Genomic DNA, 16,184 nt, shown 5'->3' on the forward strand with positions numbered 1-16,184 from the left:
GTTTCATAACACCGTGTTTACTGAAGAATATCCTGTGTGGGAAATAAAATGTACTAGTGGTACACAGGACCACCGATACCACTGTGCTTCAACTGAAGAGTTAATTTACTCCCTTTCTGCACTTCTCTCCAGGGTGTGTAAAGTAGATCAGTCAGGCCTTACTCTAGAACATGAGAGGGCATATAGCTGGCCGGTAATAAGCTTGCAAACTCAAAGTCCAACTGCTACTACTGAAGAAGAATTGCACTTTTATTTACTGGTAACTTGCATCAAGTTATGTAAAAAGAAGCGTTTATGTACATGGCGAAAAGCATAAAATGTTAGCATTTTCTGGGGGTACAGAGGACCCTCAAATATATTTACAGCCTTTACATGCTAGATGTTCTATGATAATGTTCAGATGGCTGATGCTATCCTAAGGGACTGCGCTCATGTGAACTCTGAAGACTTCGGAATTCATCTGGTTTACTATTTTACTTATAAACAAACTCTGTTTGCAGAGGTAACAGGTGAAAGGAGCACAATGCAGCCTGAATCCCAGCTGCCAAGGATTGAGCAGAAACAAAATAGTAAGATCCATTCACCAAAACACCGCCACCCAAAAACGCAAGGGTCTTACCAAAATAAACCCCATGGTAAATATTTTAAGATGGTAAATGTCTCTGTGTCCCGTTCAATATGTTATACAGGACAGGGTATTTGGCAACAAGTCAGCTATAGTTCCGTACTAGGACCATTTATGGACCCAGTCTGACTCAATGTTCTTCAATGACAGACGATATAATAGTGATTAGCACTAACTATGGGATTCAACAAAGATGCCAAACTTTAGGGGTCTACATCTCGAAAATGACCAGTTGCGGCCATAGGATGTACCCATGGGACTGAGAGCAGCCAAAGATCCCCAATGATTCAGAACATTCCACTGGAAACTGGACTTTAGGGTTACGGTCAAACTTTGACTTTAAAATACAATATATGTGTAGGTGTTAAAACAATTCAAACTGTTCCAGGATCACGATGATTAGCTAAATAAAAAAAGAAACTACCCCTATCTGGCTGTGAAAGCAGGTGTACATGGATTCACCTGGGACTAGGCAGAAGTAAATATAGACATTTTAACAAAAAAAGGCAGGTTGGGGTGGTGCAGGGGCATCTGCTCAGATGCAGAAAAGGGCCTCTGTAGCTCCATGCCCCAGGTGTTGCACCATCAGTGTAACCTTTCTTCAACGTCAGCTGAGTTGTTGGGTTTAGGTGTCCTTTGCAGGGATCTTCAGTCAGCAAAGTCGTGTGCAATTAGTTTAGGGTAGTTTTCCAGCAGAGCAGTACAGCTTCTCACCTCCCAGAGTCCAGAACATAAATATGTTACCGGAATCCAGATTTGACCCCACAGCCTGAGAGAAGACAACTCCCAACAAACATTCTTCCCCGGATGAGGAAAGTTCTTCCCCTGGTGATGAGTCTGATCAGCTGAATTGAAGGGTGTGCTCTAGGACTACTGACTCAAGATGAATCCTACTTTTGCGGTCAATGGAAAACCTAAGCTAACCCAAGTTCAGCATTCTTTTGTTTCAAATTCTATTCCCCCACCATCCCACTAGTAGCAGAGAAAGGTATACCACCAATACATGCCTGATAACTTTATTGCCTCTACTATATTGTGGGGCATGACGTCAAAGATAAGTAATCATAAAACATTTACAGGTAAGAACTGCTTATGTAAACACTACCACGAATATTTACCACCTTCTCACAGACTTCCCCATACCTTAGTCTGGCATATATGGGAAGATGAAGGAACACTCTGGGCAGAGACATTCCTGAAAAACAATGGGAACTCCTTTAAGAAAGGGTCCTCCAGCAAACAGGGCAGAGAGGCACATTATAATGTTATTCTTGATTGTAATTCTTCCCTACCCGGAGCCAGCTCTGCTGGCTAGAATTCGGTCTGAGGTGCAATTCCCAGCATGCCTGCTGGTAAGGCTTCTCGATCAGACTCTTTTGGGAGGAAACGTTAGCAACAAACAAAAACACACAAACAAACAAACACACACACACCCACCCACCTACCTACCTACCCACCTATCTACCTCTCAAACTGGAATTCACCAGTAGGTAGTTATAGTTAGGACCTAGTTTTAGTTTTCATAGGAAAAGTGTTTTGTGACCTGCACTGCTTGTGGCACTGTTTGTTTATTAATGCATGGAAAGTTTCAGCGTGATCTGTCAAGTGGGGTCCGAGAAACAGGGGCGGGCAGGAATGGGGAGGTGTTCACAAAATGTGCATTACTATGCAATTACCCATAGGGATTTTGAACACGACTACATTCCGAACTATTAGATGGAATTACACCACATTTGGCAGAGAGGTAGCTCTTGGTCCAGAAAGAGCCCTTTTGTGATTTGGTGTAAATTCGTTCAGTAGCTGCAGAGTTTTTAAAGGAAAAACAAAATTGAGCATTTAAGGACGCTGACCCTCCACGGATCTCCCGCAGTGGATCTGCAAAATCACACGTTACCAGCAATCCCATAATTGGCTAACTGCAACCTGACAAAGAGGTTGGGGGCCGCAATTTTAATTATCGGGGAACTCTTCTGGGAACTTAACATTTTTCTGCAAAATGATGAAAGGGGTCAGGGTAGAGGTACCCTGACCCCATGGGTGTGTTAGAGGGACCTATGTTGAGCACAAAATTGAGTTATATTGTTTTTTCCCACTTTGGGAATCCTCAGATCCCCTATGAGGCTCAGCGCAGCTCCCCATAGTAAATCCGCAACGGATCTGAGAATCTTGGCGCACACTGAAGAAAGAAAACACTTTCAGACCCACTCAGACACCCACCCAGGTACTCTCACACCCATTTACAGACCCCACACAGGTAGTTACGCACCCACTCACAGACCTATGCAAGCATTCATACACCCACTCACAGAGCCCTGCAGGTAATTTCAGATACTCTCAGAGACCCAAGTCACTCAGCCACCTACTCACAGACGTAGGCAGGCATTTACAGAGCTACTCATAAACCCACATAGGCACTGACACACCAACTCACAAACCTAAACAGACACTCACAGACACACTTGCAGAGCCACTCAAACAGGCTCACAGGCCCACAAAACCACTCACACACCCACTTCCAGACCCACTCAGACACTCACTCACAGACCCACTCAGACACACACCCACTCGTAGACCCACCCAGACACTCACACACCCACTCACAGACCCACCCAGATATTCACACACCCACTCACCGACTCACACAGGCACACACACAGGAACTAACATATACATTCACAGACCCAAAAACCCTTGCATACCCACTCGGGCACTCACACACCCACTAACAGACCTACGCAGGCACTGACACATCCACTCACAGACCCACGCACGCAGTCACAGACCCTCTCGCATACCCGTGCAGGCATTCAAACACCCATTCACAGACCCACTCACACACCTACTGACAGACCCACACCGCCACTCACAGACCCACTCAGACACTCACAGACCCATGCAGGTACCTGCACATCCATTCAGAGAACCATATGGCACTCAGAGACCCACTCAAACATCCACATAGGCACTCATACACCCACTTACAGACCCACACAACTACTCACTCACTCACTAACAGACCCACACATGCACTCCCATACCCACGGACAAAACCACACAAGCACTCATAGACCAACTGACAGAGCCACGCAGGCACTCACACACCCACTCTGAAATCCATACAGACACGGACAGACCTACTCACCCACACAGGTATTCACAGACCCACTCACAGTCCTATGCAGGTATTCACACACACACTCACAGACCCACGCATCCACTAACACAACCACATAAAGACCCAATGCTGACACCTTCACACCCACTCAGAGTCACAGACCCACAAAGCCACTCACAGACCCACTCATATACAGCGCAAAGCTGTCACCCTGCGGGTATCCTGGCGCTTGAACTTCAGATGGTACGACAATTGAACGGATTCACAATGGCAGTAAAGGAACTAGATATCCCCCCTAGGGAATAGCCAGGTTTTCAGAAGCTTTCTAAAACTGGTTAACGAGTTAGCCTGTCTAATGGTCTGGGGAAGGTCATTCCAGAGTTGTGCAGCGGCGACGCCGAAGGCTCTGCTGCCCATCCTGACTCTCTTAAAGCCAATGGTCTTTACCAAGTTTACATTGGAATAGCGGAGCTGCCTTTCGGGATTGTACCAATAGAATCTCTCCCGTAGTGAAATAGGGCCCACGCCATGTGCCGCTTTGTGCACAATACATAGGGACTTAAAACAGATTCTCTCTTTAATAGGCTACCAGTGTAGATCTCTCAGGGCTGGGGTCGTAGAGGTCCTGCGTTGCCTATTCAGAGCCAGTTTAGCTGCCATAGACTGGACTCTCTGTAATCTCTGTATGATGTACTGTGGGGCTCCCAAATACTGAGCATTACAGTAGTCCAGTCTACTAAGAATTACACTCTGTACCGTAAGTGAACGAGTATCCTTAGGCAGAAGCGGGAGGATCTGTCGTAGCATCCGCAGCAGCAAGAAGCATACATTGGCTGTTTTATTTACCTGGGATTCCATTTGGAGACTACCCTCCAATTGTACCCTCAGATTGCGCACAGTTTTGGCCGGAAGCAAGGGGTCATCCTCTGGGGTGAGCTTAAACTCTGGCATTAATGATTGATGCACACTAGGGGATGGACAGAAAAGCACCTTGGTTTTCCCCCCATTGAATTGTAAAGAATTCTGCCTGAGCCAGCCTACTGTCTGGCGCATGCACTCTTGAAACTTGTCCATCGATACAGCCCGTTTCCCTTTCAGGCAAAACACCAATTGGGTGTCGTCCGCGTAGTTAACCAAGTTGATGTCGTAAGACTTGATCAAAGAGAGTAGGGGGCGCAAGTAGATATTAAAGAGGATGGGGCTTATCGCCGACCCCTGCGGAACCCCATACGCTACTAGAGACTGGCTCGACTCATATGGAGGCAGTGACACTACCTGTTGCCTTCCAGTTAGATAAGAACGTATCCACTGCAGGGCACGTCCTTTTAGCCCCATAGTTTTTAATCTCTCCATCAGTACTGTATGGTTCACTGTGTCGAATGCGGCCAACATATCTAGTAATACTAGGACAGATGATTCTCCCTTGTCTGCTCGCATCCGAAGATTATCCATAACGGAGACCAAGGCAGTCTCAGTACTGTGGTCCGGGCGGAAGCCAAATTGATCCTGGTCTAGTAGGGGGTTATCCTCTAAAAATCCAGACAGGGTTTTGCTGACTATTTTCTCCAGGACCACTCCCTCTTCTAAGGATTGGATGCAAATTAGGCGCAACCAAGGGAAGGTCTCCTTTCCAGATGTTTTCCAAATTCTATGAGGCTGAGGATCCCGGGGGGAGCCTGAGGTGATACTATGAGCCAACTCATTAAACCAGTCCTCAGATGGAACCTGAAAGTTTTCCAAACCGGTGACAGCTATAGGTTCTTCTCCTAATCTTCCAATCCGGTCATCCCAGTTGTTATTATTATTGGGGCCTAACTCACCCACGGTTTCACAGATTTTTTCTTCAAAATGTGCGGCAATCGTATCACAGGGTTTCTGTGAAGCGACCACCTTGTTACTTGTACAGATTGGATGTGAGAGATTCTTCACAATACTAAAAAGTGCTTTGGTACAGTTCGAGGCATGCAGAATAGAATTAGCAAAGAAATCTGCTTTGGCCTTAGCTATGCCCTCCTTATAGCAGGCCTGAACTAATTTCAGTTCCTTTCTATCTGTATCTGCATAATTCCTCCTCCATTTTCTCTCTGCCTTCTTACAGCTAAGTCGTAATGATTTTAATTCCTCACTAAACCATGGAGCAGAGGCTTTCTTCCTGTTTTTAAGTCTCTTAATTGGGACTAAATTATCCAGGGAACTACCTATAAAATTACAGTATTCCTGATAATTTTTCTCGACGGAACTAGAGGGAGCAAACAGATTTTGATTGGGTGGTATCAAATATATCTTGTTTTTAATTAGCTTAGCCCACTCTCTTCCCTGTTGGTAAGTAGTCCAACAGTTATTGCTAATCTCCGGTCGAGAAATTAAAGTGTGAAAGTGCACTAAGGAATGATCCGACCAGCTTTGGGGCAGTATGTCCATTATCTTGGTATCTGTCGGGTTTGCAAATAACAGATCCAACACATGTCCTCCCTGATGTGTCAGCTTTTGCACCAACTGGCAGAGATTACAGTTCTCACATGTTTGGCTCAGCTCTCTCAGGTGATTGCCTAGAGTCCCATTATCCCACAAGTTAAAATCCCCTAATATAATCATTCTGAAATGAGCTAGGGAGAGGTCAGTAATAGTATCAAAAAGTACTTGATACTCAGTGTCTGATCCAGGAGGTTTATAACAGACCATACCCGTGACCAAACTCCCCTTCGTCTCCTGCAGTGAAAAGCCCAATATTTCTATCCCTGTCATCATCTCTATCTCTAAGGGTGAAAAATCCAATTTCTCCTAGTGCATCACCTTAACTCCTCCTCCTATCCCCACCACTCTAGGTTTGTGGGTAAGGCCCAGTTCTACCAAAGAATCTGTGCGAGTCCAGGTCTTTGTAAGGAACAAGACATCTAAGTCCAGGTCCTCCACCAAACTGGAGATCTCTGTGTGATGTTTTATCAAGGATCTACAGTTCAGCAGCCCGCAATTTAAAGTACTCTTACCATTCCTCAAAATTACTGGATGTTTGAGCTCCCCTCCCCCTCCCTCTTACCAATACTAAGCAAGCTCTCCCTAGAGTAAGTTATCCTACCTTGATCTAGATTGAATCGGGCAGCATAACTGGCACTTGGCACGACCAGTGCACGGACGGGTGCTGACGGGCTTGCCTCTGGTGCCCCTCCGGCGCGTACGCTGCGCGCTTGCATTTGGCAGTTTAAATAGGCCTACGAGCACCGATGCTTGCCTCAGCACTAGCGCGCGACCCCAAATGGCGCCGCAGAGCAAGCTCCTCACTCAAGATGGCAACCGGAGATTTATGACAGCACGGCTTCTTGCTAAAACAGCAAGTGAAATATTTAAATTTTAGGTGAGAGTGTGCGGACCAGGGCAGTTAAAAAAGTAAGTAAATCCCAGAGTTAAAAGAAATCAGTAAACTGATTCCCACATTTCGTTTTTAAAAAGCTTCAACATAGCAAGATTCCAGCTGCATTAATGAAGCAGTCCGTGTCCTACGGTCTTCAGTTCAAGACGGTATAGTTGCACATCAAGATTTCCAAAGAGAGACTTCTTCTCAATTCTCCCAGACTCGGTCTTGGGAGTCGGGTGTTTGGGACCAAGTGAAGCTGGTTCCACTTTCAAATGACTGTATGCTTAACTCGTACAGAACAAATATTCATTATATATTAAGAGAATTGAGAAGAAGTCTCACTTTGGAAATCTTGATGTGCAACTATACCGTCCTGAAGATGGTCTCGAGGATCTTTTAGACCAGCGAGAGACCGAAACGTCGACGCATTCACACCGTTTTGCTCACATTTGTATGCCTAATAGACAGAATACAAATCAGATGAAATGTTCTGTTTAATTCTTAAATATGGTGTTTTGTTTTCCATATGTACATAATGCAAAAGGTGTCTATATACTACTGGTGAAAGAACAGAGAATTCCAGTAGTATGGCTGTTGCCAGATTGTGATTCAGATATAAAAAAACTTTGAATCTGTATGCTGACAATCAGAACCAGTCTACTAGGCTTTGTTGCACCACTGATATATGGGCTGTTCTATATGAATCAACTTTATCACACTATAGGGGTTCTTTTGGAGTAATTATCACCATCCACGGTACCGCTCCACTATAATACTATACTCACAAAAAAGATAACAAGATGGTTTGGCTGCTAGGCTAACATACTAGGGTGTAAGTTTAAGGGAATGGGCAATTAATCTTGTTAAGACAAGAACCCTCACTCACCCAGAGATGACATTCTTCATCACTGGGTTCCCTCTTGCACACTGTGACCGCAAGGTACACAGTGTGGGCTACGACTCTCCCTCAGGAGAGGAGAGGAGGGGTTTTAGGTCATCCAACGGAAGACGGAGTGAGGGCAGAGTGCAAAAAATCTGAAACTCAAAAGTGAATAAAAACGAACTCATGGATGGACAAACATAACTTTAATTGGTGTCCCCAGTGGTTAGGGCTAAAATCAGCCACGTGAAAAATAGAGGTATGGATGTTCCCAATTGGGTTAAAGTCACCTTATCCCAATTAAAGCTATCTTTGAGTATACTATATGAATCAACAAAACTAGACTCTCACATGCCTCAGCTGCTTTAAGAGACCACTGACACAACATTTTGTTTTATAAAGGATGCCTCTATAAGCGTGCTTTAAACAAAATGCAATACAAGATGTCATTATTATCAAAATATCAACACCTACTCACTGCCAGAGGTAGTTTTATATTGCAAGGGGGAAGTATTTTCTGAAACACCAATACCCTCATCTTTGTTGCATGTACTTTGCTCTCCACCAAAATACAGGTGAACCCTAAGAGGATTTGGACGTTCTGCTGAGGTATTAGTGATTTCATACAACATTACTCCATATGGGGGCGGGCCGACACCAATTCACATGGATCTTTAAATCCATCATGGAACTAACATTATGATTATAATACTACAGCAGTCAAGTATGAAGTGTGAATACTGTATGACGTGTATAATGATGAAATCCAATAAAAAGGTTTAACAAACAAAAAAATTACTGATTTCATACAGTGCTTATAAATCTAATACCATTAATCGAATAGTTCTCTGTGAAACTCGCATTTCTGAATTGTTCTCCGATTTACCAACTAATCATCTGAACGCATCAGCACCAACATCGGGGTTTTGAGTGGTATGTAAATGCTACAATACAATTTAGATCTAGGTAGAACTAGACATTTTCGTTGAATTTATTTACTGACAAGGAGAGATTGATAAAATATGCATGAAAACCTGGGTATCACTTTATCTACATAACTCTGGCTAAGAATTCCTTTCTATCTTACATTTTGAGGTACAATCTTTCAAATAAATATTGAAACAAAAACCCACAACAAGTTAACAAAGAAATACAGCTTGGGAACTGGCAACCACAGATGGTCACTTGCATCTTACCAGCATTAGGTTGATGTTTAGATTGAGGATTTGGTGGCTCATGTCTACACTGTAAGAGTGGGCAAAATGGTCCCGAAGGTAGGCGAAGGCACCAGCTGCACACTGAAAATGGGTGCAGGACACTTTCATACCCTGGGGTTAGGTTGTGAGAGAAAACAAAAAGAAGCAAGTCACAAAGTGGTCAAGCAGACTGGCCCACTAAGTACAGACATTATGAAACATAAAACATAATTACAATAAATTGACAATTATAACTAAAGGCCTATTTTTACACTTCTTGGACCTTCTTTCAGTGGGATGGTGCAGATGTCACAGTGGCACAAACAGTTTAATTCTCGGAGTGGGGGATGTGTACTGCCCGGGTCAGCACAGATATTTCCCCGCCACCTCATTCTGGCTTATACTATAGGACCAAGATGCATGGATCAGCCCGAATGGGCAGGGGAGCAGCCTTACCAGAGTAGCGGTTACCCTGGTCCCTGCTAAACTGTCCCTCCAAGTCAATTATTGTTCAGTGAAAAAGACAGGCTCAGTGAGGATCTTATGTGGTGATAACTGCATCGCTTACCTTTCTCATTTAATTACCAGGATCGAAACTATCTACTCATATGTACAGCCACACTGATATGGAAATGCTCTCAGGAAGTGGCTACAGCTCTAAATGTTCTGGACACTTTACACAGATGTCAAGGCAAGTGACCCTGCAATGCTTGTTTGCACGTGGTCAGTGTAAAGATTTAAAATGGAGTCTGGCAAAGAAGTGTACAGACACTACAGCAGAAAGGGTGTTAAGGGGTTTGAATGTATAAGAATATTCACGGTTTTCGATATACGCACAAAATAACACATTTTTTGCACAACCCTATTACCGCTTGCTGCAGAGTTACTGTCTGCGAGCTTTTCAAAGTAGTAGTTGTCAACAAAGAGGTTGATTTGTGCAAAGCTCACTGGAATACCAACATCTGTGTAACCAAGACTAGTGAGATATTTTCTCAGCAGCACCAGTAGATAACTGGAGAGCCAACATACATGAGTCACTCGAATACATTTCTTTCTTTTGGGTATATATATATACCCAATATATATATATATATATATATATATTACCTACTGGCGGTCGCCAGTAGGTATATATAGTTAGGATTTTTTCCTATGGGATTTTTCAAAATTCTATGTTGAATAACTTTGGCGTTGATGGACGGAATTGGCAGAAATTTTCCTGAAAATGGCACATTTACTCTCCAGTCCGTCCCTGAAAGTTTGGGGGGGATTCGTCAAGCGGGGGCCGAGATAAAAGGGGGGTCCCAAAACGTGTTTCCCCCATGCAATTTTCCATAGGGCGGTTGGACTCACTTTTAGCCCGAACGGCTGAATGGATTTCCACCAAACTTGGCAAAACTGTAGGGACTGGTACCCCGATGTGCCTTTGCTATGTCTCAAGATATATGCTCCAGTGGTTTTTACGAAAATTAACTTTGAAAAAATATATATTGGGCTACATTGGGCTATATATATGTTAGAGCCCAAATGTAGCCACCAGAGACTTAAAATATACTGTGCAACTTTTTTATGTTACCTAGTAATTTTGCTCATAGTTACTTCCTATCTCCCACTATATTATCTCCAATGTGTATTTAACATCTCTTTATCATCTCCTGCCTCCATGTTGTTTATGCTTTCCTGACAGACTATGGTATGAATTCCATATACCACAATAACTTCTGTAACAACATGCAAGATATCTACAAAGGAGACGGGTTTTAGTAGGGAAAATGAATGCTTGTAAATAGGATCTGTGCTCGGTTCATAAAATATTAATTAAAAAACGATTTTAGGGCAAATTAATGGCTTTCAGTAGTGAAAATGAATGCTTGTACATAGGACCTGTGTTCTGTTCCTAAAATGATAATTGAAAAACGATTTTAGTGCAAATCAATGGGTTTCAGTAGTGAAAATTGACAGATTCTTTAACATTCACATGACCCGACGCGCTTACGCTACTACGCTAACAGTCTTACTTATGACAAAAGTATGGCACACCTGAAGTCATCTTGATTGGAATAAAGTGGTAACACTTAATACATTTAATTTGAAAAGGAACAAAATGAGGGGTTTCATTTTGCCATAGAAATTTTATATATATATATATATATATTCACAGAAAAAACCATAGGTTTGAGACCATATATAGTTAGGTATTTGCATTTACAAAACCTTGAAAATTCAATTAAAAAACCATAGGTTTGAGACCATATATAGTTAGGTGAATATTTTAATCATACAAAACCAATGAAATTCCATATATAGTTAGTTGCACTAACTATATATTTCGCGCACCCGCAATCCACTGCTGATGATGTCACATATTACATCATTCATGACATGGTCAGTGACATCACTGATGACATCTCAAATGACATCACTGATGACATCATCCAGTGACTGTGTGTTTCTGTAAAGTTTAAATATGTTTTACATATTGAAGAATGAGTGGATGTATAAGTGTCTGGATGAAGGATTTAGTAGGTGCGTGACTGACTGTATGAGTGAGTGAATAAATATGTCTTACTAAATGCATGGGTTAGTGACTAAACTGTCTGAATGTGTGCATCAGTATGTCTGTTGTGGTGTAAACTGCTGCATGTGTTGATCATTAGCTATACGAGAGGCTATATGTGTTATTGATTGGTTGCTCAAGTATTTGTATGGGAGATTGAGTGTGTGTGGGGGTGGCTGGGAGGTGTGTGACTGTGCATAGATGTGTGAGCAGTTGATTCACTAGGTGTATGAGTTCAAGAGTGCATGTGGAAACAGCTACATGGGCGGTTGACTGTGTGCATGAGTGTATTGATGAGTGAATGGATATCTGAATGCTACATGTCATAGTAAGTACATATGTAAAACACAGTACATGTGAGAGTTGGCATATATAAATAACTGTGCATGAGAGCCAGTGAATGTGTGAATGGCTGTTCAACGCTGAAAGACTATTTGCTCAGAGTACAAGATAAAAACTATAAAACATGCGGTTAATAATTTATAAGCCTCAATTATACGTGAAGGCTAGTAGCCCAAAAATTCCCCTAGCAGAGCCGTTTCTACTGCAGGGGATGTTGGGAGGGGAATAATGTGAAAATGTGTGCTGATTATTAAGAGTCTTAGTAAGGCAACCAGGGGGCAGTTGGAACAGTTTCATTACTCAGTGCCCATATGGGATTATACTGGTCTTAAGAGCAGTTAGACAGATCTACATATGCAAGGTTGCCTTGCAGATATATTAGACAAAAAAGTCAGGGCATAATTTAAGTTTGTGCTTAGATGCTTGATTTACATATTTAATTTTAAGGTCGCAGCCGATGTCCCTTCAGATAAAGTGTCTAGGATCAAAAAGCTCCAATTGCCGACGCTGTACTTCCTGTTTCTTCGCTGGGGCATTCAGGAGCTTTTCTCTGTGTGGGTCATGAAGGTATGTTCTCCTCTGCATCCATACTCCTATCTCCTTGAAGTTCTTTTTGTTTTTTGAGGTGAGCTTCGGCGGATGCAAGGAATTTTACCATTCGACAGTTCAGTTGGATGTCGTCGCCGCAAAAGCATGTCAGCACCGCTTGCCTGCAAGATCGTATCCGTTTTCTGTTGAAGAAGGGTCTCAGGACGGCCCGTCGTTCTTGTAGTAGTTCCCTACAAATATTTATCAGATGCACTATGTTTTCTTCACCTTCATTACAAATACTACACTCTGCTGGTGTCTGAGCCCGTAGAAAAGGGGGTAGATGATTGGCCGAGGGAAGTAGTCCTAGGCGCAATTTCACAAATTTCTCTTTAGTTTTTTTTGAGAAGCCAGTCTGGAGGTATCCTTGGGGCAAGGGTTTAATGTAAGATTGTACTGTAAGCAAGCCATGTGCACGCTCTACCAGGGAGGCTTTATCCTGCCAGAGTGATTCTTTCATGACAGTCTTGTTTACTACTTTTTTTAAGCCTGCCGGAGCCCCTTGGAGCTCCCAAAGCCGTCATAGCCCCAGCAGGTTAATGTCCGCCTCCAAATAAAGATAAAACAAGCCTTACAGGGAGTAAGGACTATCCCTGGGCACTCTTCAATGCACGGAAGTGCGTGATTTAAATGTAAACTAGTATTCCAAAGGTAGTTACGATCATAGTAGTCTTTATTCAGTTCAATTTTCAATTTTAGCAATAATTTCAAATTTCGATCATATTACGTCATATGATGGTGTTATTATACATTTCAATTTCGATCATGAATCCCAAGGTCATGAAGAAAATATGCACCAAAGGTTTAGTAATCCCCGATGCATTTCGTGCAGGGTTGCACTTCTTCAGGGGGAATCTGTGTAAAGAAGAGAAGGAGTCTGTAGGGCGCTAAGAGATTCAGGAGTCTAAAATACAGTGAACTCATGATAAAATCTGTGAGATTAGTGTCTGCAGAGAAAGTGTGAAGTGCTTCAGAAGGTAAAAATCATGCATCTATCGAACTAATAGAGATTAAAAAACAAGGTTTCTAGAAACAAGCAGTGAGAAAGAAAGCGAAGACACCCCATGCTGTGATCGATGCTATGCAGTGAGCATTGAAAGCGTCTCTAAGCTAATTTAAAAAGTGAATAAAGTGATGTTACGGTAATCCGGGAGAAATAATAATAATGTTCACGAACGTGCCAAGTAAATAATATGGTGAGTGAAAACGGGACGTGGCACAGGCGATCATGCGGGTCTAAAGAAAAATAATTAGCGCCAATCATATGTGATATGGTAAGTGAAAACGGGACATGGCACAGGCGATCATGCGGGTCTTAAGAAAGATAATTAGCGCCAATCACATGTGATATGGTCACTTACCGACCATAGGATCTGAAATTAATCCGGCGAAGTTCTAATGGTGAAGTCCGGTCCGTGTAGACGGCAACCCGGAAGACGCCGAGCATGCGCACATGCTCCTTAATGTGAGTACAGAATGTGCTCATAGAAAGTGGACTAGGAGTAGACGGTGGGGAATAGAATACAAGCGTGACAAACCAAGGAGACGGTGATTGTGGTGGAAATGGTTTTAAGAAGAAGAAAGGAGAAAAAATAATAATAAAGAAAAAATAAGGATTACGGTAAATTCAACGTGGAACATCAGTGTGCTCTGAGCATAATAGATAAAGATAACAATATAAAACGAGCGTAATGAAAATGAAAGGTTGACAGAAGAGTAAAAATGTGAATTTGAAAGGAATGCAAAACTGTGGTGAGGGAGGAATACAGACAGGAAATGAACGGATAATGCAGGTAATCATGAGCGCGAAGTGAGTAAGATAGACAATGGAGCAAAAGGAGTAGAAGGGCAAGAAAGAGAGAAGGGCAAAAAAGAAAGAAAGAAAAGGGCAAAAAAGAGCAAAAAAGAGAGATCAACCATATATATACAATATTATAGGTGACAACTATATTCCAGTCTGTCATTAAGCCCTTTCGGGTGCAAGGCATGGAGACGGTGTATCCAATATAGTTCTCGTCGAAGCAGATTTTTGTTATTGTCTTTGTGGATGTGTTTGTCTACTACTTCAAGGATCAGGAAACAAATTTGGCTTGGGTTATGAGAATGTTGAACAAAGTGAGCAGCTACACAGGACTTTAAGTTCTTTGTGCGAATATTACTGCGATGTTCAGTCAATCTTGTTTGATTTTTCGTTCTGTTTTCCCCACGTATGGGAGGCCACAGGGGCATCTTAGCATGTATATAACATTCATGGAGTCACAGGTGGCATTTACTTGAAGATGTTTAGGTGTTCCTTGTGTGGGGTGAGGTAGTATATTACCTGGAATTATACTACTGCAATGTCCGCAGTTATGGCACGGTATCGTGCCTTTGAAGGTAATATGTCCAACTCTGGAGGATTGTTTCAACATGGATTGGATGTTTTTGGAACGCTGGTAAGCGAAAATGGGCGGTTTGTCGAACACTTTATTGAAGTCTGTTTCTAGTTGTAGTAATGGCCAGTGCTTGCGAATAGACTCTTTGATTTTTGTGGATTGCGTGGAGAATTTAGATACAAAAACAGAACGTGTGTCTGTGTTTAAAGGCTTTTCTCTAATTTTTAGTAGGTCTTGTCTCGATTTCGTTGATACTCTGTCTTCTGCAGCTTGAGTTAATTCTCTGGGGTATCCCCGTTGATGGAATTTGGTGGTAATCATGGTGCTATCCTGTGCATATAGTTCAGACGTGGATGCAATCCTTTTGGCACGAAGGAGTTGTGAGTATGGTAAATGACGTTTTAGACTTGGTTGATGAAAGCTGCGGTAATGTAGGTAGTTGTTGCGGTCAGTGGCAGTGGTATAAACTATTACTGGCCTCCAAATAAAGCCTTGCAGGGCAAGTTTCTTTGGTATGTAGCTCCTTCCACAGGATAACATTTAGCGTTTTCGGTTCTCCCCTGCTTATTTTGTGCCAGCTTTTTATATATGATCCTTTGCGTGCCAGCTCTTCTCTTGGGAGCCCGAATTCAAGTCTCATCTGTGCGGGAGATGTGTAACTTGGCAAGCCAAAGATCATGCTCAGTGCTCTTGCTACAGTGCCATCAACTGTAGCAGCGTCCCTCCCTCTCATAGCTTCACTGCCATAGGTAATGGCTGGAATTAGTTTTGCTTGAATCACCTTAATAAGAGGAAGGAGGCTTGGACCAATGATCTTGTTTTTTAAGTTTCTTAAAGCTACCGCAGTCATTAGACCTCTCTTTTTTGTGGCATTGCATTGTGGCTTGAAATTGCCCTTGTCGTCTATAATGACCCCAAATATCTGTAATCACAAACTATGTCCAGCTTACTTGATGCCAAGGACCAGTTATTTGTTATTCTCTTTTTATGGGTGTTAAATGCATATGACTTTGGTTTTCTCTTGGTTAATGCTAAGCATATTTGTTGCAGAATATTGTGACGTTATGTCCAACAGCCGCAGTAAGCCTACCGAAGCATGGCTAATGAGTACCAGATCATCCGCGTAGAAAAGGTTGGATAACTGGGTACCACCT

General features: G+C 42.6%; 1 protein-coding gene across 1 annotated transcript in view; it reads right to left on the reverse strand.

Annotated features, from left to right (window-relative positions):
* The window catches only part of PTPN23 (protein tyrosine phosphatase non-receptor type 23), a 663,560-nt gene that overhangs the window by 510,857 nt on the left and 136,519 nt on the right, over positions 1-16,184 (reverse strand). The window contains exon 6 of the mRNA XM_078662553.1: positions 9,169-9,300. Coding sequence (XP_078518679.1) covers positions 9,169-9,300 — 132 coding nt within the window. The remainder of the gene's footprint in view (positions 1-9,168; positions 9,301-16,184) is intronic.

Source organism: Lissotriton helveticus, chromosome 10, assembly GCF_964261635.1.
Source record: "Lissotriton helveticus chromosome 10, aLisHel1.1, whole genome shotgun sequence".
In the NCBI taxonomy this organism is placed as follows: Eukaryota; Metazoa; Chordata; class Amphibia; order Caudata; family Salamandridae; genus Lissotriton; species Lissotriton helveticus.